The 23,875-nt window shown below is 42.1% G+C and overlaps 1 protein-coding gene and 1 non-coding gene across 10 annotated transcripts in view; both read right to left on the bottom strand.

The window, feature by feature from the left end:
• CTDSPL (CTD small phosphatase like) overlaps positions 1 to 23,875 on the bottom strand; it is a 71,100-nt gene that overhangs the window by 7,460 nt on the left and 39,765 nt on the right. For 5 of the 9 annotated variants that reach the window (NM_001001316.2, XM_040677180.2, XM_040677178.2 and 2 more), the window contains exons 3-6: positions 19,612 to 19,644; positions 12,166 to 12,267; positions 6,742 to 6,798; positions 395 to 487 (exon numbers count right to left, since the gene is read on the bottom strand). In NM_001001316.2, the coding sequence (NP_001001316.1) occupies positions 395 to 487; positions 6,742 to 6,798; positions 12,166 to 12,267; positions 19,612 to 19,644 (285 nt within the window). The remainder of the gene's footprint in view (positions 1 to 394; positions 488 to 6,741; positions 6,799 to 12,165; positions 12,268 to 19,611; positions 19,645 to 23,875) is intronic. The other 4 variants (XM_015281052.4, XM_025147079.3, XM_040677179.2 and 1 more) reach the window with 1 other exon arrangement.
• On the bottom strand, positions 3,574 to 3,650 carry MIR26A1 (microRNA 26a-1). Its single transcript, NR_031411.1, has one exon. It is a non-coding gene; the product is annotated as a microRNA 26a-1 (primary transcript).

Raw genomic sequence — 23,875 nt, 5'->3', positions numbered from 1 at the left:
TTTTCATATGCAGTAAATTTCTGAGTCACTGTTTGATCATGAGGGTAGTGTTAAATACAGTGTATTTTATTTCGTGCCCAGCTTTAATATACTGCTGTACTCGCACGCTATTTGTTCTAATTTCTCACTATAACCATGGTAACTTGCAAGCCTTTCATATTGGCATTATGAGCAATGCATGGAGGCTACATGATGAGCCAAGCCCATATGTGATAGCGTCACCATGGGAACACTTACCCACACACTAGCAGACAAAGTACACACTGTCAGACAAAGAAGCAGAAAAGAAGGGGAAAAATTAAGACAGTGCCAAACTGCAGAAATAATTATCCATAGAAAAGCCAACCCAAAGTCCAGCATCATATGGGTTAATGGGATGAAGAAAGGAACAAACCTTGGCTAGACTTGCTGTGAAGAGAACACATTCAAAGAGCTCTCCCATCCTTTGAAGAAATTCATCCACATGTGGTCGTTTCAATACATAAACCTGGAATGACAACGACTGTTTAGGCCAAGTGGTGTTTAAGGTAAAAGGAAGGCAAAAAAAAACCCAACCCACCACTGTAATCCCAACACCTGAAGAAAGAAAAGTTAGCATGGAAGTGCTCAATGCTGAAAGGTAAAAAAAAAAGGTATGCACAATAAAAGCAGACATGTGATAAGGAGCAATTTGAATGCATAGGCTGCAAAGACCCAGGCTGATTATGCAACTGCAAGTACTGTGCATCACCTGTGGTGATGCTTCCCAAAAACCTCACTAAAGGCAATGATAGACAGTAGGGCTTCCAAGGGATGAGAATTTGGACCTCTCAGCAGTGCCTGTATCATCTCCTACAGTCACCATGCCATACATATGGTGAATGCTCGGGATCCTGCTCTGGAGCAGCTTGAGTTCAGCAACGCAGCACAGCCTTGTGGCAGTGACATGGATCTGGGTAATCTGGCTGCCTACTGCCAATCATCTGATTAATAAATATTAGAACCTCCTAGCCCATCTTTTCAGAGCAAGCAAGATGATTTGCATTCCTGGAGAACAGCAAAATAAGCTAAGTGCTGTGCAGAATGCCTGCAACTAGACTGCAATGCACTGGGCAGCCAAAGAGGAGAAGCTGCCTGAAAAATATTTATCTATCTTGTTTGGGGTTAGATTAAAAGCTGGAGAGAAAACACCAGCAGCATCTTATCTTCTTCATTTGGCAAATAACTCCTACTACTTCAAGAAACTTCAAATGGAAAAGCCTGGCATATAAGTGGATTTAAGCAGAACTGCAAGCCTGATGTGATTTCAGGAATTCTTTGGTATGCAGGAGAACTAGATTAATTGCATGTATTTCCTACATTCACAGGAACAAAAAGGCAAAAACTTCAGGCACCCAGAGAAAAAGCCTGCAGGAGAGGAATATGGAAATGGCAGCTCGAACCTATGTGCAACAACGAGAGCCTCTAGCAAAGTGGTGGAAATCGTATAAGAGGGACCTGAAATTTAACACCTAAATCTGACAGCCAGGTTTTATTAAAAACAGAGATGATGGAGCTGTACCTTCATGATGAAAGCAGAAATGTTAATTAATTTCCCACTCTGCTTCGAGTGGCAAATGGCTCATAGAAAGCAAACCAAGTCTTCATGCTAAGTTCTTTTTATGAAGTTTAACTAAACTTCAGTTCAGATTTAAGCAATGCAATCAAACTTCAATGTGGCCAAAGTTTATAATGTGGGCTTTTTTTTTCTTTAAAAACCATGGCAGCATCCAACTAATCAATGGTGTCATTTAATGAACTGAATGCACTTGGTAGCTGTACTTTAACACTGTTCTTTCCAGACAATTACAGCAAAGTTCCCTGTATTTCACTAGGCCTATACCAACTAACTTCCTCTCCTCTAACAGTGCAATTAATTCTTCACTTAAATCCTACTATGCAAAGCGGCTCTGTAGTATTTCCTTTGCAGCTGCAGTACTTTGGGTACCCAGAGAGAAAGCGAACTGACTTGCAAGTTGTAAGAGAAAAGACAGCAGGACAAAAGTTGCTCATTAACTCTATACAGTTCATAACAAAGTTCTTCATTTTTCAACCTGAAACTGTATTCCTAAGCTTAATTTAGAGAGCACAAATGGACACCCCAGGCTCTTAAAATCATTCTTAGACAGTAAGTGCTGGAATCCGGTATTCATTTCCCTTTTAAAATCGTGTGTTTTCAGCTGCAGCAGCAACCTCCTTTCCTCCCCATCTTTATTTACGCCTATGCTGGCAAAGAATTCCCACTTAGAATGCAATCCCAAACTCCAAGCCAAGGATATGGACGCTGGTGCGTGCACAAAACCCATCTCTGCCACAGTGGGAGCCTGCAGTGCACAGCCTTGCACACGGGAGAGCTTATAGAAGTGCACGATTGGAAAATGCACTCTTTGCAACGTGCAGCTCTCCTGTAGTCACACAGCTCTCCTGTAGTCACACAGCAGCACCCGCTCAATAGGAGCTGTACGTACACAGCATTTTTAGGTTGCATCGTCTCTGCTCTGCTCTTTACATCAACCACAGGGTTGATCACCCTCCTATACCTCAGCTTCCCTTACATGTTACCAAACGGACCGAGGCCAACAGATTCTCTCCTCATTTAAGTGCCTCTTTAGTAATACACACTACTTTGTTAGTTTCTAGCCTTGTCAGAGGAGGTCTCACTACCTTTCCTCCCTCCAAAGGGCCCCAGCTCCTTCATCCCTTTCTTTTAAAAGAAGACTGAGTTTTTCCAGAACAGCATTTATTCATACTCTGGATGGATATTCCCCTCGAAATTGCTTTGAGAAGTCCTACTTAGATCCTGGAAGCAACTGCAAACGAACTCGTATCCCAGGCTGCAAAATCTCTTTGGTTTACTTCACATAAAAAGCTTTCTTCAGCCCACAGTGAGGCTCTTTTCTCCTCTTCCTCCTCAGTTGGAATTTTTTCCCTTTACTCTGTCAGCTGCTGGACTTGAATCTCAATGCAGCATGGTTATTTGTGGCTTGGCTTTTTCCTCCGCTGCCTGATGGCTTCAGTTTGAGTCTGTAGACTAACTGGCTCCTGGCATTTTTCTGAGATTTACACACTGCCTTCCAGGCATTAACAAAACCTCCATTTTTTTCTGTACTGTATGCTCGCTAATATCTTTCTAAGCACAGTAAGAATTTAAAGGAATACAGTCACTTTCTATGACCCTTACTTTTAAACGCTGAGGGATGAATCAGGCACTAGGCATGTTTTCATAGGATTCTGGATTTACAACTGCTAATGGCAGCACACGAAGAATCGTCTTGAACTGTTTTCAAGCATTTCGTATTTCCACATACAGTTTCTATACCTCAAAGCAGTCCCAGCCTAAAAAGACTTGGTATTCGCAAACCAAAAGAGACAGAATTGCATTTCAGAATGAACTTCAGAATAACACAATCTTCAAGTAATGACAAAGAATTCTGCCCGTGACATCTCAAGCTTCTGTATTTTCCCCTCACAGGGAAAATAATACATGTCCTCCAGCCTCATCTTCCCAGTTCGGTGTCCTCCAGCCTCGTCTTCCTCATTTGCAGCACTGCGGCTGCCTCCCAGTGCAAGTAACCAAGAATAGGCCAGCAGGAATGGATACAGCCTATCCTGGATTACTTGAACCAGGTGACAGCCTTCTGTAACAGGATTAAGGAGTTTTGGCCGTCACAGAAAATAAAGTGTATTATTTGAATGGCATTTGCTCCCGACATTAAAGAACATTTTGTACATTACATTCACAGCAGACGTGCTAACATCTCTTTATCTTTCAACAACTAATATCAAGCAATTATTAACTGATATAAAAACCACTTAAAATACAGTTCCAATTAATAAACGAGTTACATTCAGGGACAAAATTGCAGGTGACACCAAACCAAAACGCAGTGGGACACCTTGCCTAGGGAAGTGGTGCAGTGGTGGACACGGTTTAGCAGGCATGGTGGTGATGGGCTGATGGTTGGACCAAATGACCTTGGAGGTCTTTTTCAATCTTCATGGCTCTCTGTGATCCTATGAATGGGAAGCACGCTCAAGGAGAGAGAACGCGATCCTGCAGAAGTTCTGTCAGGGTACCAACCAGGTTGAACATCTTTTCTGCAACCACTACTTTCACCCTCAATTAACTCCCTCTGAAGAGCACTCAAGTCTCAGTTGCAACACATTCCACTGCACTTCCCACAGTTTCTCGCTTATACTTTGGCAGAACAGGGGACCAGCTCTGATTTCCTTTCATTCAGAGAAGCGAAAAGAAATTAAGAGAACTGGCCAAAATAATGTCAGTTTGTGTTAATTTTTGCTTTTTAAATCTGTGCCATCATTGCCAACACAATGTGGGGAATTCATGCCCAGGAACACAAGCTTACAGCCTCTGTAGGCATCTGAACACCTCCAGCAGCAGGAACAACAGGTCCTTCACATCAGTTATTTCCTTGTAAAATTAAATGGCAAATCCTTTCTAACAAGAGATGGAAAGATGGAAGAAGCCCAAAGGGGGGTTCAGAAAAGCTATTTTCTTTAATCTAAGGAAGCTGGTTTACCCAAGACAATGATCCAATGGACCTTTCTGTAGGAGAGTAAAAGCTTCTTTGACCTCTGGATTACACAGTAGAAAGGGATAAAAACACCCCAAATTCAAGATAAGTCTTTTTGAATGACTTTGCTGCATAACAACAAAGAATACAATATGTACCATAAACAAAACTTGTTAGATAAGTCAGTATGAAATCTCTTGGAAGCGTACAGCAACACAGGGGCAAACACAAATTCACCACGTAGAAGTAAGTCTGGTATACGAGATCTGAAGAAGACCTGAGTCAGATTTCCTTCCAAAAGGGCACTTCTGAAAGCTTGTTCTCCATTTGTTTTCCATGGGGTTCTACCTAAGGCAGATAGGATGCGCTACTGATGGCACAGCTCCACTGTTCACACATCCCATGGCATTTTAAATAGATAAAACTATTTCCCTCATCTCTGAATGCATAAATTCATTGAGAAGATGGTTAAGATGACAAATTCAGACAGATCAATTACCTTTACTTCAAGGATCACAAATTCCCTACCATTAAGCCCATTTAACCACCAGGTTTGACTGAGATGTTTCACCAGTTTTAGAGACTGAGAGCTTGGAAGTTCACTGAGATCAAGCAATTTCCTGAGAATCACACAGGAGGTCTCCAGTGAGGCACATTCAGAAACTGACTTCGCTTGACCTTCTGTCAAGAGCATCCTTACTACCCTTCAAGTTTAGGGTACGAACAAACCCATTTCCCTTGACCTGTTCCCAACTACACCTTTAAATGCGAAGAAAAATCCCTACATTTGTTTTTTCACATTGTCTAACTGTATTAAATTTGGTGAATGTTGGCAGTGAAGAGTGGAAAAGCTTTTCGAGTGCTGGACAGCAAAGCGCAGTCTTTGGTGGTTTTGTTGCAAATAGGTTGTTAGGCAACCTATTTTATTCCCTTTCAAAAGCATTCTAGAAAGCTTCAGGAGAAAAAAAATGTCACCATTACAGCACCAAGCACAATTAAAGCCCAAACCAAATGAGGACAGGCACCACTGCAACACAAACCTCCTAAACCATCACAGACACATTTCAAGCATTCAGTTCTAGTGAACATCACAGGTTAAAGCACCCGAAATATTGATTTTCTCTACATAAAACAGGCACAGCACAGAAGCTATCAGAGCAACTATCACTTTTAAAATCCATTTCAGCCCACTGAATAATTCAGTAATTATTTTGAGAGTGACAGTTACACAGATGGTTTTCATAACAGGAGATCAAAATTATGAGCTAACTTTATCATCTATCAATTGTTGCAGGCTAAAAATATTATCCTTTGTCCAAATAAAAAATAATCTCTATAAAAAGGCTGCATTTCAGAAATCAAAGTATTTAAAATCTCAATTGAATCACATCCAGAGATTTGCAACTCAATAAGTGCACCATCTTTAACTTACAACACCCAATGAAATCTGCTTCAAACACATTGCAAACTTCATTTATCAGAAAGGCTCAACTTCACAGTAACTTACAGTACTGTAAATTACTTCATTCAAGGCTTTTGGCAGTGACTACTGGTTAAAGATACCAAACTAAGGTACATGGAGGGGACTGATTTCCAAATGAGGAGTGTTATGCATTTACTGAAAGCGATTTCAGTGTCTTAAGTGAAGGTCTTAAAGAACAAGAGATGAAAACCAGTCTTACAATTTTACCGAGTCCCTTTAAAGATGCTGAAGTTCTAAAAGTTCTCATCAGAGGAACTGAGTTGCTTATGGGAAGGGGGCAGAAATTGCCACAGAAACTGTAGAAACTCTGCTCTCCTTTATAGGTCCGCAAAGCTCCATCTGTATGAACTAATAACACACATTCACACCTAATTCTGCCCATTTGTCTGTGGAGGGAATGCAGCATTCAAAGCAGCTTTTTAATGGGTGCAGCAACATCTGAAAGCCCTTCCTTGGGTCATTTCCTGACTGAAAATGTTTCACAACTGACCAGCAGTTATGCACTGAAGTCCTGAGAAGGATGTTCTAAAGAACTGGAAAAGTTAAAATGGAGACTCAGAGGCAGAAGCTACGTACCTGAGCAAACAGGAATGCTGCAAAAAACCCAAGCTGCTGTGAGTACAGCAGCAAACAGAAAGGCAATGGTCTGGGACACTGCAGACAGCTGTGCTACCAAAGCAACACTAAATGAACAGCAGTGCTTACCTGATGTATGGTTCCATCGATTTCAACGGGAACGATGAAATCAGCATTGCTAATTGGCTGGAAAGGACGACAAGGAAATCAATCAACTTTAAAAATAATATCACCTGAGGGAAAATGTCAGAGGCATAAAAGTATACTTAATTCTCAGGAATAAGCTATTAAGCATTACTGGCTACACAGATCTACCCTGTGTGTGGGTCCAGTATCCACAGAAATCCGAACTGTACACAGCTGTGTTCACCAGATCCCATGCTCGCAAACTCTCTTCTATTTCTGAGCTTCATACAGTGCCATAGTGCCATAAGCTTCACTGCCCGAGTAGTCCCCACTACCGCTGAGCATGTTCACCAGGATAAATACCTTTTTGGGTAACTCATTCATCAAGTCTGTGTGGATGATCACAAAGAAATTCTGTTATTTGAAATCCCACATATTCTAGGTCATCAATTAGTAATTCATTTAAAATAAAGGCAATGGTAAAAGTGAAACCTAAATTTCACATTTGAATCAGGAGCTATAGCAAGGAAAGACTTCAGTCATACAGTTAAATGATTCTTAAGATGTGATACCTGAAAAACGTGCTATGCCGACTGGATTAATCATGCAAAACAGCATTTTAAGCCTGAAGGGAAGCGCAGGCACACCCTATCCATGTCCTTAAATCCATTTTTCTAACCTGCTGGATACAACTCATTTCTTAAAGTCTAGGAAAGTCTAGGAAAATGACTTCAGAAAGCAGAAATACGTCCTCTTAGTTTAACAGCACGGAACCTAACATTGGCTAGACAGTGGTGGTAATTGGGGAACACACAGCTAATGATATGTACTCGTATGAACGGACATCAAATGGGTAGAAACATTTGGTATGGCTCATGCATTATGTTTGTGATAAAAAATATCATGTAAACGCATCCGGCTGAAGTTTGTAACCCACAGCCTGGAAACAGCTGCAGGAGCAAGCTGCCGAGCCCTGTTTAATTGGGCTGATTAACAGCATGCTTCATGGTAACAGCCTGAAACAAACGCTGGGAGCAGTCTGGCTGGGAGCTAGAAAGGCATTGCTGAGCTTATGCTGGAGAACAGCCTCACTCAGCTCCTGCACGCCTTCCCTCCTGGCTTTCTGGAGCAAGGCTTAAGCAGCACAAATGAGGGTGGCCCTGAAGAACTGGGGAATCTCAAAAGAGCCTCTGCAGACTCATTCTGAGTCTGAGGTGTGCCAAAGAAGCAGCTGCGGAAAAAAGCTAGAAACTCACACACTAGTGAGTCTTAAAGGATGCTCAAAGAAAAATGGAAGGGAATCCTGCAGCATGAACCTAAAACATAACTTTGATGCCTTTCACTGCAGAAAGGAGATTCTCATCCCACTGTTAAATGACAGCCATAAGAATTTATAAGGAGCACAACAGTCACTCTCTGTAAGGCTGGTCTGCTCTGACTTCTGCTAATGCTGCATCAGACAGAAAATCACGAAATATCCAGAACTGGATGGGACCTGGAGGGATCACTAAGTCCAACTGCTGGCTCCACACAGGGCCCCTACTGATAAACCACTATCAACAACCAAACCTCCACAGTGGCCAGAGCTGGAGAGCCCAATCCTGCTGATGACTGCAGTGACTGGAGGAGCTAGAGAGAACTTCAAATTCCTGAAGACCCAATCTACATTTTTCTTTGGCTTCTAACAAGCAAACATCTAGATACCAACCTCTCCACCTCTGACATGGGAGAGGCTCCAGCTGTTACTGCATGAAGTCCTTCAGCCAGAGAAGGACAAGAGGTGATGACCTTAAGTTGTGCCAGGGACACTCAGGTTGGATATTAGGAAAAAAAAATCTCCTTAGAAAGAGTGATGATGCAGCGGCACAGCTGCCCAGGGAGGTGGTGGGGTCACCGTCTGGAGGTGTTCCAGAACCATGGAGATGTGGCAATGAGGGATGTGGTCAGTGGGCATGGTGGGGGTGGGATGGTGGTTGGACTTGGGGATCTTTGAGGTCTTTTCCAACCTTAATGATTCTGTGATTCTATGCGGCTCTGCAGCCTCTCTAATAGCAAAGAGAACAGGTACACAGATGTTCCAAAGCTTCACCTTGAAAGAAACCCAAATGAACTTTCAGTAAGACTCAGCCACCAGTTCTCAAGTGGTTGCCAGCTCTGAGCATACTTTGAAGAGACATGAACACACTTGCATCATTTTTATATGCATGACTCCCTGCAGCAAGACAAGCATTCTGTACCAGCAGAGAAAGAATAGGTCACTGCAAGTTGCAAAGTTTTGAAGCCCACTGATAAAAAAAAACCACAGCTATAACTGACCTTTCTTACCAACAGGACCAGCAGCAACCAGATGTCAGAGAAAACCACATTATGTTTAGACAACTTAGTTCTTGCTAAGCAATAAAACTCACCCTCAAGACTTTGCAACACTAACCAAACTACTCTAAACTAGCTACGTGCTTCCCCCACTTGTATCTGAGGTACCACATAGCTGTGGTGTTGGCACAGGCAATAAGGAAGGGAGTTCTGTGGACTGGGGTTCTGTGCTATATCACGATGGGAAGGCAGGAGCAATGTCTGCAGAGCTTGCTGGCTAAAGGCTTCTGGGGTTGCACACATGAAGCATTTACATGCCAAGAGGGAACCGCAGGGAGACTGAGAAAGAAGACAAAGCATTTCCAATAAGAACTTTTTAAAACTGTCTCTACTTAATGAAAAACTTCAAAGTTTTAAAAATGTTCTAAACAACAACAAAAAAAATAATCAGAAAAGTTTCACAGCCAGTTTTGAATATGACCACATTCCAGACTTGCATGTGGTTTAATTTATTTTACACAAGACAATATTTACATCTTCTTGATTTAATAATTTATGATTTTTACTTCTATTGTTGTTTTATGATGGGAATGATAACTATAATGTCTATCTATTCCTTTTTTACTCTTGCCAAAGCACCTCAAACTTTTTCCTTTAGTATGCATTTAACATGAAAGACTAATACCTTCTCCTGAAGCTTCACAAATATGCAGAGGCATAAAAAGATGAGAATTACCCTTCTTCAGATGTTGCTCCTTTCATAAAAGAGTACTTTAAATACCCTGCATCTCTCACTGTGTTAAAAAAATCCAACACAATTATCTGCATTTGAAATATGAAGCCTATTTCACAACAGAATTATGAATTCTACAACACTGTGTATTTTAAATAAAGCTTTTTTGTACTCAAAGTCACAATTTCATGTATGCTCTTATGGCTTTCAAGTGGGGACCTGGGTAAAGCACACATTTTGGTGAAAACAACATCTAAAAGAAACCACAGAAGTAGCATAATTATCCGGGTACAGCAGTGTACATACAGCTGTTAAACCCCCCGGTCTTCTGGCAACCCAATGGATTTCTGATGGCCACAGTGACCTTCCTTGAGATGAAGGATCACCCTTTATGAAAGGGAACCCAAACCATGCACTGGACAGACTGACAGACACTCAACAACTACAGCAGCTCCAACGTTTACTCTCCTCTTTTGGGTGGTCCTGTGTGGAGCCACAAGTTGGATGCAAGAATGCTTATGGGTCCCTTCCAGCTCAGAATATTCACTGAGCAGTGTTCAGGACCAAGCAGAACAATCTTCTGATTTTTCCTAAATATTTAATACTCATTAAATATCCTTTGAATAAATGGGACAATGACATTTGAAGATGAGCCCGCTGAGCACGCACTCTTGACCCTACACAAAAAGATCATAGAATCATATCACAGAATGGCCTGGGTTGAAAAGGACCACAATGACCATCCAGTTCCAACCCCCTGTTGTGTGCAGGGTCGCCAACCACCAGACCAGGCTGCCCAGAGCCACATCCAGCCTGGCCTTGAATGCCTCCAGGGATGGGGCATCCACAACCTCCTTGGGCAACCTGTTCCAGTGTGTCACCACCCTCTGGGTGAAAAACTTCCTCCTAATATCTAACCTAAACCTCCCCCGTCTCAGTTTAAAACCATTCCCCCTTGAAAGATTTACAATATGTCGATGATTAAACATGCATTTCTTTAAAATGGTTAAAAAAAATATATTAACTGCCTGAATGGAACCTCATTTGCTTTCGAGAACCGGAAAAAATCACAGCACCAAGCTATCCACAGCATCCAAAAAACAAATTTAAATTTTACATTTCAAGTAAAAATAATTATTAGGCTTAGCTTTATGTAAATTTAGACTTCTACATTCAGCTTTCCATGCCTATTTTTGACTCTCGCTTAATGAAGAAGGCATGGTCTCTCCCTTCCCCTTTCAGCTGAACAATTCCCAAGCACAACTTCAGTCTGGGTACAGAAGACAGGGATCTGGCACTGAGGTTAAGAGGTTCCAGTACACCACCACAAATCGTTGTGTACCATTAGGCATAATAAAGAAAGAGAAAAATCTTAGTTTCAGTTGGAGGCACAGGAATATTTGTTCTAGTATCTCCATATAAGGTCTTCTTTAAGTCAACAAAGACAGAGTGTTGCCAAATTTTAACCACAACATGAATTATGGTTTGCATATTTAAATGCTGGCAACTCAATACTGCAGGATTAAAATGCTGAATTTATGCTCACAGTGAAAACTGGAGTGTAACCAAAACTGAACAACTGCAAAGTTAGTGCTAACTCGAGATTGCTATTAGTAAGGAGTCTTACAAATTCTCCAGCACTGAAGTATAAACCTACAGTTTTATTGATGTCTGACATTTGCTGACCAGAAATACGACAGTTGAGTCAATTTAGGTTATCTGCATTACTGAGTTCTCTGATTCTAACTTTGGACCATTTAAACAATAGAAAAATACCACTACTTCCACCACATGCTGAATTCTGAAGGGTTACAGAAGTTGCTTCACAAAATGACTGACTCATCAGCAACAGCTGAATGCTATTTGCTCGCCTGCTGTGAGAGCTGAATGCTTAAAAACACTTCTGGGATCAGGACAGCAGACTGCTATTTGCTTTCCCTCTATACATGAAGCAATATTCTCCAGCAATGGAGCACAGTGACCGCTGACGCCCCAAATCTACTCCATCTACCCAGCATACAGCTGTGTTGAATTTCCATTCTCCAAGAATATGGCATCATTTAAACATCAAAAGCAAACCCAAATTTCAGAGCAACAAGTTCTGTACCTGTTCAACACTGCTCCTTGTTGGAATAGTCACAGGCTAAAGCCATGAAACCAGCATCCTTTCAAGGATTTGTTTCAGACCCAGAATGAAAAACCAGTGGTGTCTGTGGTACTCAAAGCTACATTAGGATGAATAATTGCAGAAGGAACAACGAGAACTACCAGGTGTCCTGGGAGAGCCTGCAAGACCAGTTAACGCATTAAGCTGCTTAACAGCTCCCACAGCATTCACTGGCAGAGGCAAGGTGCAAGAGATCACTTTCAGATGTACTCACCTTAAATGAACTGTGCACTAAAGTTTCATCTAAATCAATGACCACACACTTCTTCCCATAGTCTGATGCTGTCAGTTCTGGCAGGAGGTATTTAGCTGGTGGCTAAAAAAAGAAGACAACAAGAACGTGTAAAACCTCTACAGAAGGGGCACTCTTTTGCCAACATTACTGTGCCAGTAGTCACTCAATGAGAACCAGAATGCACTACTCAAAGTTAAGTGTTTGTCTGGGCTTGTTGCAAGGACACATATGGAAATCAATGGCTCATGCAATGCCCATACAGACTTTTCTGTTTTGTAAAATGAAAGACTCGTTCAGAATGATCTCCAAAATGCTCAAAATAAGGATGGCAAAACACCACCACTAATTAAAAACAACAGTGAGAAGTGGGACATCTGATGCACTGACATTTTCTCCCAGCGGCCCTCTTTCTAATGCCTCAGTTTTAGTCATTGCTGTTATCCTGCTCCTTCAATACTATTTCTGGCCACATCACACAGATGGACATTTAGACAAATTCTGCTGGCCATAAGAGACACTGAAGTGGAGAAACTGGTCCTGAAGGAAGATAACTTTGTCCTCCAGGACATGTCCCCACCCTCATTTTTACCACGGTGCTGACAAAGAGCTTTCTTGGGGATTGCACTGAGAATCAAGGCATTAAACTTGGAGTAAAGAGAGTTCTCCTAAACCAGGCTATTCAGCATATGCTGCTCTTACAATAATGGCACCAATTACACAAAAAAATGACTTTTTTTTTTAAAGCAATGCAGTGACATAGTCTTCTGATTGCTCAGCTCCCAGTTTAACATCCCAACCTGCAACAGTTACATTTTTCCAGGCTGATTATCTTCTGAAAGAACAGAAACGAAGCTCTTCCTCTTGGAGCTGAAACATTTCTGGCTTAAAGAGGTCTTTTTGATGGAGGAAAAGAACCAGTTTCATGGAAAAGTATCAATAAGCAGAAGCTCAAGACTGAGAGGAAGTGAAATCAGTTGATACAGAACTCACTTCACTCTCCTGCCCTCTCTCTAACTGTTCTGTTTGGGTGCTGCTGTGCTGGTAAGGATGCATCCATCCTTTCTTTGTGCTTTTTGGATACAATTGCCTTTTGTAGAGGTGCTCTTGGAGATCTGAGGTCACCACTTGGCACACAGCAGTAACAGCAGTAAGATACTACTGCACACAACCCAGCAGCAAGGACTGCTCGCCCCTAATCACTGATTTATTCCAGATGCCACATCCAGTTGAAAGATGCTGGCCAGTGATGCCTAGCTACTTGGTGTTTAAATGAAGTAACTAACAAAGGAGATCCTGGATGTAAATAGAAATGTCTTTAGCTAAAGTACAAATGATTGGGCAATTTTTAGGAGGGCTCACTGAAACTGACTGAGCTCCTTACGATGAACATCAACAACAGCTTCTCGAGTTGGTGAAACAGAAGCTGCCTTGCTTACAAGCCACTCGTCTTAATATACTTTCTCTCAGCACTTATTAATGGTGGCCTTTAAGAAGAAACCACTGCTGCTTAACGCCTCTAAAGTAGGCATGCATCACAATAATGTAATGGGACCAATATTTACTGGATACTCTTTCTAGGTGATTAAGTCCTAAATAGACACTGCTTGCACAACTTCTTGAGCTCTCTTTGCTTGGCAGCATACTGACACAGAAGATTAAGGCCAGTTTCATGGATTGTAGGTTCTTCACTCCTAATTCAGAATCCAAAAGGCACTCCACCTACAGTTTCCATAGCAAGGATACAGACTTACAATCTAAAGCAACTTAGAGCTTATCAGATGAAAATCACACACGTTTAAAGACAATCATATTCAGAATACACTGATGCAAATTTCTCGTCTGTCTTTGAAGAAGTAAAAAATGTAAAGACATCCCAAAATATCTTTAAGATATATAAATGAATATATGTATGTGTGTAATTTAAGACAAAATAGCTCCATTCAGCTTTCTACTCTTAAGACTCCTACTATTTAGCGTGACTTTGAGTGAACTTAATATGGAAAATATATGGATATAGACCTTCTTTCATATAGAAACACATACATGACAAATGCGAACACTAATTTCACAGCTATCTTTGCTCTATCTGAAATCTAGTTCACCTGCCATCAGGAAAAGGATGCACATACACCAAGGGCTATGGAGACATGAGCACCTTTGTCTCACAGAACCTGAATTCCCTGGCAGGTCAGCCTTTCTATGCACTTGGGCTTTGAATTCCATCTGCTCCTGTTTTCAGAAGCACCTGTTTGCACACATGAATAAAAGAAACACATCTTTCTCTTTCAAATCCACCATCTCCGTTGCTTTCAACTTTGAAAACACATTCACTGCCTGATAATCTACCAGGGATGTGGAAACTGCTCTGAAGCTGCAGGGACTGCAGGCTGGGAGACTGCAGAACATCTGGTGGTTCTGCAGCAAAGATGACATCTTTGGGGCTTCAGGAACTTAAGGGATTTGTACGTAGGATATCAATCCATTTGTTTTGCTGTTGAAACTTCCTGATCTAAAAAAATTCCCACGTTTTCCAGAGTAGAAAAGCTTTTATCTAGGAACTGGCATTGTTCCACATCAAACTTTAATTTCCTCACTGGTGGGGAGGCAAACAAGAGGAGCTGCAATTACCAGGTTTTCATTCCAGTTCACGGTGAGCAGTTGTCTTTGATAATTCTTTTTAACACGTGGGCTTTAAAAAAATATTTAAGTCTATTAAGAGTATTAAACTGCAACAAACAGCAACTCACATTTACTACATAATCCTCTCTAAGATACTACAGTCCTCCACGGAATTCAGTAGAAAAACAATCTGTAGTATCTCAGTACTGGAAGTCCCAGCTTAGGCTTCAATGCCAAAGAGAAATAAATTGTATACAAGTTAAAGCTTTTAAACTTGTCGGTGTTTGGGATTCCTGCGTTCCAGGCAGGTCTCACAGCTGATCAGCTAACTGACCTTGCAGAGAAATGACGGCTGAACACTTTGAGTCCCATGGAAATTGTATACTGCCTAATGAAAGGAGAGGAGGGGAGCAGGGAAACAGGGCTCCTGGCTGAAGCCAGAACAGCTGCTCAACACAAACCTTTCAAAAAATTTGCTATATAAAGCAATACAGAACCTTTTTTCTCTGCAGGCCCACAGAAAGCAGAATTAATCCTTTGGGTACTGAAAACATTGCCTAGCCTAAGCACAGAGCATTAGCTTGCTGTTCAGGCTCGCTCCAGTTGAGTTCTGGTTGCACTCTGTAGCTAACAGATTCTCCCAGCAGTTGGGCACCGAATGCTCCAACAGAAGCTAACATGTTCCCATTAAAACCCAGCTACCAAGAGATGGGAGGGACTATTGTGAGGCAGGCAGCTCACAAGCTTTGTTCTGGAAAAGCTTAAAACAAGAAGTTAGCAAAATGCAAGTGAAACACAGATATCTCAACGCTAAGCTTTGACTTCTGCAGGGATTTTGAAGGCTCCTTCCAGTCCCACTCCATTCAGGGATTTTAAACAAAGGCAAAATGCTAGAGAATACTTCTAATGTATTTAATTAGGTGCACATGCATTGCTTTACGCTTCCATCTGCCTTCACAGTCAAAAGAATGAAAATGACTGCTAACGTTACTATGGGTCTGATTTTGATGCTTCTGTCGTATCTCCTTCCAAACAAAGCTGAGATAAACCCAGGAAAGCACAGGGATCCTGAGCTACACTGGACAGATCCGTCAGGCTGTTCTACCACAGACCCCACCAGATTCCCATCCCATCCACGTGTCAGCTGCTATTGGCTTTTTCCCAGGTCTGTATTCAATTCACCCCAGAAAACCTCATCACTTTGCAGTTCTTCCCCTTCCTCCCCCCCAAAAAAAAAGAAATCCATTATGCTGCTCTTTAGCTTATACCTTTATCTGGAAATAGTTCCAGAACACAACATACAAACAGAAACAAGGTTCAAAGCTAAGTCATATTGTTCTCATTTTCTGAAGAAAGTAACTTGAACCTGAATGCTTCCTGATAACATCTATCACCAGCCAAGTGAAAATTCATATCTAATTCTTTTTTAAGTGCAATTAATACCCAGAAATTTGATTTCAGCAGAAGATATCCTGCACCGATGCTGTACACGTGTCCAGAAAACAAAGTTAGTTCTCAAACAGGTGACCCCAGCAGACTGCCTGACTTTAAACACACGTGATAGAACTACAGAAAGCCTTGTACTCTGACTGGGGCTTCAACATTGAAGTTTAATGAGTAGAGAGTGGGCAGTGCTGTTTTCTGAGCCCCCGAGGAATTCTCTAACCACTCGAAGCGATTACGTTTGCGATGCACCCTATAAAAAGTAAATGTCCAATTTAATTGCGACCAACCTCGCTCTCTGTCTAAAAGATTTTCTGCTGGTATGTATAATACATACAACTCAAACAGCCCATTTCTCATCCATGTCCTCGTGTAGCAGAGCATCAAGAATTTCTGCCTTAATGGGTCTTAATTACAGACTGATGAGCATCTCCAAGCTAACCTCTGGGCTCCAGGGCTCGGGACAAACAGCCCCTGCAAATCAGCAAAAAGGACTGCTTTAATTTCATCCTTTTAATGGTGAGGAAATCCCAGATATGAGTACAGACAACAGCGTCCTGGGCTGTGTCAACAGAGGGCAGCAGCAGGGAGAGGGAGGGGACCGTCCCACTCTGCTCTGCCCTTGAGGGGCCCCACATGGAGCGCTGTGCCCGGGCCTGGGCCCCCGGCACAGGAGGAACTGGAACTGTGGGAGCACATCCAGAGGAGATCATGGAGATGCTGAGAGGGCTGGAGCGCCCCTGCTGTGCAGGAAGGCTGAGGGAGCTGGGGGTGGTCAGCTTGGAGAAGAGAAGGCTGTGGGGAAACCTTGCTGTGGCCTTACATTACTCAAAGGGATGTTTAACAGTGATAGGACAAGGGGAAACGGCTTTTAACTACAAGAGTGGAGATCTAGGTAGGATGTTAGGAAACAATTCTTTACTTGGAGGGCAGTGAGGTGCTGGCACTGCTGCCCAGAGAGCTGTGGGTGCCCCATCCCTGGAGGTGCTCAGGGACAGTCTGGATGGGATCCTGGGCAGCCTGAGAGGGTGGGAGACAACAGGCCCATGGCGAGGGCTGGAACTGGATGAGCTTTACGATCTCTTCCAACCCAAACTGTGCTGTGATTCCAGGATTCTATACACAGCACACTTGGGTCTGTATTTAGAAGGTGACACAGTGCTGTGTGCTGGCCTGGAGTGACAGGAAGGAACAGCCTGATGTAGGGCCATAAATGTCATACAGCCACCTGCGGGCACTGCTCCCTTGGCAGCGGGCAGGTCCTGCTGCAGAGAGAGGGCATCAGATGGCACAGGAGAAGGGGAATGATCGTACATGGTAACCTGCACCCTGAGAATCACATGCTGTGACAGAGAAGATAAGTTAATTTTGCAGCCTTAAAGTGCTAGGAATACAATTCAGCACTGGAACTACAATCAGAATTGCAGGGGTTGGAAGGGACCTCTGGAGTACATGTAGTCCAACGCCCTGCTACAGCAGTTCCCTACAGCAGGTCACACAGGAAAGCATTCAGGTGGGTTTTGAATCTCTCCAGAGGAGAATCCATCACCTCTCTGGGCAGCCTGATCCAGGGCTCTGCTGCCCCCAAAGCAAAGAACTTCTTCCTCCTGTTCATATGGAACTTCCTGCATTCCAGTTTGTGCCCATTGGCCCTTGTCCCATCACTGGGCACCACTGAAAAGAGCCCAGCCACTTGTCTCCTGCCCTTTAGATCTTCGCAGGCATAAGATCCCCACTCTGTCTTGTCTTCTCTAGGCTAAACAGTCCCTAAGCAACAGAAGAAAGAAAACAGAAACCTCATGAATCCCTTAATTTCTTACCCCATGCCTAGCAGAGCACTACTTTGCCATCACCCAGATGGAGCTCTAGCACAGCTTCTAATTTCATGACTGCATCTGCCAAGGCTGTACTCATCTGTAGTTTAAGAACTTCTTGAGATCTCCTTTCATTAACACTGACATCCACTCTTGGGTAACACTTAATTGTAGTTCAGAGCACAGCCAGAACAAGTTGTACATTCAAATGGCTGCCAGGACAGCAGCAACCATGACTGAGCAGCACACAGCGAGTACGTAAAGGAAGAGGACTTCAGCAATTGGTATTTTCATAGATCTGAAGCTTTCTATTTCCAGCTCGCACATATAGAAATTATGTGTGTGTGTGTATATACACACATGGGCATTAGCCATAAAATGGAATCATAGAGTGGTTCAGGTTGGAAAGGACTTAAAGACCACTGAGTTCCAACCCACCAGCTGTGGGCAGGGTTGACAACCACTAGATCAGCCTGCCCATGGCCCCCTCTTACCTGGCTTTAAAAATAATCTCATTTTAGAAACAGTAAGTGAGGAATAAAGAGTGGTTTCTAACAGCTTTTACAAAGCCTGAGAAGAAGGGAAGCATGTTGCATTTTTTCCCAGTCTCCTGACACTGCTGCCCTGCAGCACTGAGGGCTCTTATAGGAGCCCTTGTAATGTTGGGCTACACAAGAAGGAAGGAAAAGAGGGAAAAAAAAAAATGGTATTTTGGGGAATACTCAGCTCTTTAGGACTACCAGGGAGCTTCAGAAAGAGCACTGTGTCAACAGCTCCACACACCAGCACTGGTGTGCTATTTCCTGGAAAGCTCTGCAATAATAAAGCCTTATAAACAGCAAAGGAGCTCAAAGAAGTACGTCCAGCTTTTAAAAAGCCTAAGTCTTCATAAAAACAAATTGAAAAAGAACAGCTTTTTTTGACCAAAAACGGGCACATCTCATTAAATTAAAAGCCTCAGTTTGAAGGACTTCTTTTCTTTTATTTAGGTTTGAAAAATAATTCAAATGCCTAATAGCATTCCACATTTAATCTAGGGAAGATAAGCAGGAATACTAAGGGCCATAAAACAAGAGCTGATAATGAGAGCATCATCTCCGACAAGCAGAGTAATGCAGCTACAGGCAAAGAACTCTGCTTCCCTAAAATGGCTCATTTCAACACAAAGTGTGCTGTTCCTATGTTTGGGCACACATGGAAAAAGGGAAAGTTTTTTTTGTAACTGTGTTCCACTTAGTGACAACGAGTCACTTTTTGTCTCCATTGAAGCAGGCAGCCTCAACTCTCAGACTACTTCATGCATTTTCAAAAGGATAGGAATCCAGAAATAAGTTTAGCTGAGATGCAAGCTGAAAGCCATATAAAACCCAAACCCTTCTTTTAGTCTGTGTACACGTGCGGTTCAGTTCATCTCTGAGTATACAACATAGAACACAAAATCCTTCTGTTAGCATGCAACACAAAACAGACCTGTTAGACTGCAACATAAGATGACTCAAAGCAAAGGTTATGAAAATTATTAAAAGAAAAAGGGAATAAAAATACATACACTTGGTATAGGCATGACCTGCATCTGGTCACCCTGGGGAAAAAGAAAAAAAATCACTGTAAGGGTAATGGCTTTTAAAGGGTAGAACAAAGGTCTGAAGCAGTAAATGTAGCACTCAAACATTTTAAACCAAAGCTCAAAGTATTCAAGAAATCAGGGTAAAAAATAAAATAAAAACAGGATCTTGCATTGTAGTTGCTGTAATGATTGGTTAGTACATTGGTATTTATGATTTTTAGGAGACTGGACTGGTACAACCCATGCTGTAATTAAAAAGAGATGATAATAAGAAAGCACCTGTATTTACTGTAACTTTTTCAGCTTGAAGGTCTACCAGTGGGTATATTTGTCCATTTGCACTGCAGCACCAATAGGCTCAGCCAGATCTCGGTAGCACGACAGAAGCCCAACTTTTCAAGTTCACTTTGCTTGCCTCAGAAAAGACACCATTAATTAAGCAACAGCAAAATGACCAAGATGGATGGATGGATGAGAAGCCAAAGAATTCCACTGTCTTCAGCCAGAAAGAGGCAGAAGTATCAGTACTTCTCACAGCCTCCTTTCAGTGCGCAAGATGACAGTCTCAGCCAACTTCATGTTTTCTTCTCATGCCAGAGCCTGAGATACTAAGAGAACAGATGCTTCCTTTTAGAGCTTGTTGGAGCATCATCTGAAGTCCACGTGCCATTTGAGAAGAGTGAATCCAAATAGGTGCCGGTCAGATTAGCTGGCCTGGGATCAGACCGTTATCAAGGACAGGGTTATGCAGGCAGAGTACTGACTATGAACTGCACGTTGGCTTTTCCTCCCCTTTTTCCATCCTGTGGTAGAATGAAACACAACTGGTGCTTCTCTTCTGTCAGCAGATGAGAACAGTATATAACAGAGACATCGCTACCATTACAGTAAAAGATTATCTTAATGGTGGGGACTAAAACATCTGAGTATCACATCAGGCTTTCCCCACAAACTTCAAGAGGCAATCACTGCTTATAACTTGTTTGTTGCTTTGGCAATCTCTTGAAACAAGAGCTGTGCCCCATAGCATTACTGTAAGGCTGACTTTCATGAGAATCTAGAATTAAGTTGATAAAGCTCTTGCATCATGCTTCTATTTTTCTTGCAGGATTTATTAAATCATAAAGTAAAAGAAGTGAATTCCCTAGGAATCCTAAGAGTACGTATGCAAAACCCAAAATGGTTGTGACAGCAGTTGGAAAAACAAGCAGAAAGAAATATATGGGAGTCTGCTGTTGAAGTGTAAGTGGCCATGAACATGCAAATGCTTTTGGAAAACAATCCTGCTATGAGAAACTTTTACAAGTGTCCTGCTTCATTTCCTGGAACAGGAAGGGAAGTAGGTCATAACACTATCTTTTGAAGTAATGACAGATAACTGCACTTGTTGATGTCTTTCTATGAGCCCCTGATGCTAGCAATAGGACAAAGATGATCTCAGAGTGCCAAAATTTCCCCACCGTATCACTAAGATATACAGAAACTGATTTGCTCAGCCACTGACATCTGGCTTTTTCTTCACACAACATACACAGTGATAAATCTCCTCCTTCCCCTGATCTACGTAGTTTTGGTTGGAGACGCAGCATTGTCAGTACCGCATCTATAAGTTAATGCTGTCTATGTTAACATGGGGCATCAATGGCCATCAAGTGACAAACCACAATATTCTGCTTGTTTGAGAACAGTCTGTGCACAAAGATACCAAGCCACTTGTTTTAAATAATAACCCATTCAGAGAAGAAGCTGATCAAAAGAACATACTTAGCATATTGATTTCCTAAACAGAAATTTATACTGGACTGCTGATAGGTTAAGAACAGTAATGTATTAACTATCTGACTCTTCTATTTATTTTGGACCACGTAGAGCTCTGTCTGTTGACACAAAAGACTTTTGGGGAGGCAAAGGAGGAGGTTAAATGAGAAGTCTGGTAAAGAGAAACAAAGCACCTCTGCCAAGATTTGCTAAACTCATCTGCCTTACTACATGCTGATGGTGGCCAATGGAATCAGACACTAGGAATTTCTTGCTGTGATCAGTGAAGGTTAAGCAGGAGAAAGAGTTGCTCATCTGTGTCTGCTGGATGAAGGAGATACTACTACAGATCTCAAGAACACGTTCCCTACATCATCTATTTTCCTCCCTGTGGTGAACCATATTCACATGGAAGAGAAGATCTTCTCTTTTCCTCTGCAATTCCAAGTGTATCCCTGAAGCAGACTCCTTGAAGAGTGTTGGAGACGTGACAACAGGCCATCAAAATAGGTTTTCCAACGTGACCTTGGAGATGGCAGCATCAGAAAGCAGTGGGGGGAAAAGACACCTTACTTTTGTAGTGGTTGGGATGGGTGAGGCAGAAATTCAAGGACTTGACCTTTCGGGCTTCATTCTTGTAACAGGGAAACAGCAGGGACAGCTGCTGTCCCCAGAATGAACTTTCATCTAATTCTGTCTTCTTCCTCGTTGAGTGCGGATCAAGACATTCTCCCTGATCCAAGAATATAAAGACCTTTCCCTTCATTCATGCCTCACCTTGCTGAACACAATCTGTGTGCCCAATCATACACAACTGTGAAACAAAATCAGAGATTACTGCAGAGGAACTGGGTTGTAAGTGAAATGGTGAAGCGCTGAGAGATGCTGGAGTTCCATCACCCACCAGGACTGGAAAGCCAAGGGAGAAGAGAGTGAGTTTGCAGCTACCTTTTCCTCCTTTTTTTCCTACCTAACTCTCTCCTTGAAGTTTGCAGATGGCATCAGCATGTCCAAATGTTTCAAAATGCAGGTATTTCTTGTCCAGAATGAAACAGCACAACAGCACGCTCAGAAATGACACCTATTGGGTCAAACCGCTAACTGAAGAACAGAAGTTGAGATCTGAGTTTGTTCTGAACAAACACTCCCTCTCTCCCAATGCTGCTGCCCCAAAAAATGGGCTGGTCTTGGCAAACTGCCTGCTGCTGAGAAGGCAGGAAAAAATGAGCCAGGATTTCAGAAGGCTGAACATTGTGTGCTCCCAATGACACATCTGACTCTGCATCCGAGCTGCAGGCAGACTGATATACCCACTGTAACAAATATTATTACATCTTAGAACATACCTTTGTGCTGCATTGAAGTTGCATTCGAAGAAAAAAAAATAAATAGAAGAGTTTCAGTAAATACAAGTTACTATTGAGAAATGTTGTATTGAAACATTAGAGAGAGTGGACCATTCATTACCAGTATTAGCATCACACTTGGACAGGCAGCTGCTCTGTGAGTAAAAGTTTTAAAAGTGAACTCAATACTTCAAGAAGTTTTTGGGCTTTTTTATTTTAGTATTTTCTAATGGAGTAAAAGTCAGTGCTGTAAGACTCCCTTATTCAAAACCACGCTCAGTTTGGCATTTCTTCCAATCCTATGAAGAAGTGACGTGACATTTAACTTTCCAAGCAGAATCAACTCGCACCATTTGGTAAACCACTACTGGAAGTATTTTTTTTTCCCCCTAACACAGCAAAAAAATGAAAATAACTAAAGAAAAATCAGCACAATACCTCTGAGCAAAGTCTCTGAACTGTGTTCTCAACTGCTTTATAAAATACCTTTTGCTGCTTTCCTTGCTTTACAACAGGTTAACGTGGAAAGACTTGAGACTCCTAATTAGAAGGAAGGAGGCTTGTCACACCAATTCATGACTATGCCTGAAGCAATGTAGAACACTGAATTTCTATGAAAGCAGCTGAAGCTTTCTCACTTTTTAATTTCCCCTCCAATTTTTACCGCTGGTTTCCATATAACAGTTCCATTGAACAATAAAGGCAGAAGGAAAGCACATCCAAGCAATTTTATACTCCAGTTTCTAATAGTAACTATTTAACATTGTTGTGCAATTTCCTCTTTTCATTTCTGAAGGATACACAAAGCACTGCACCATGGTCAGAGGTCACCTGGGAGGCGATCAATAATTAATAGCAGAGGTAATGAAGTGACCATCTGAACAGCTGCTCCACAGAATTTCAACTATTCTAACCTGGCAGGCAGATTAATACGACGAGAGCTTTAAGTAAACAGCAGAAGAGTTTAAGCATATTGTAAAGCTCTCCTTTCTCTTCGAAAACTGGTTGTTGTGCCCCTTTCTGGTTGTTTATTTTCACTAATTTAGTGAAACTCAATTACACTGATGCATGTACTTCCCCCTCCAGTTTACAAATCACCTCCACATCTCCAAAGCTGCTCCCTGTGACTCCATCAAACCCAA

The sequence above is a fragment of the Gallus gallus genome, chromosome 2 (assembly GCF_016699485.2).
Source record: "Gallus gallus isolate bGalGal1 chromosome 2, bGalGal1.mat.broiler.GRCg7b, whole genome shotgun sequence".
NCBI classification, from domain to species: Eukaryota; Metazoa; Chordata; class Aves; order Galliformes; family Phasianidae; genus Gallus; species Gallus gallus.
Note: the sequence above shows the minus strand (reverse complement) of the source record. Positions and strands in the feature narration are given on the sequence as shown.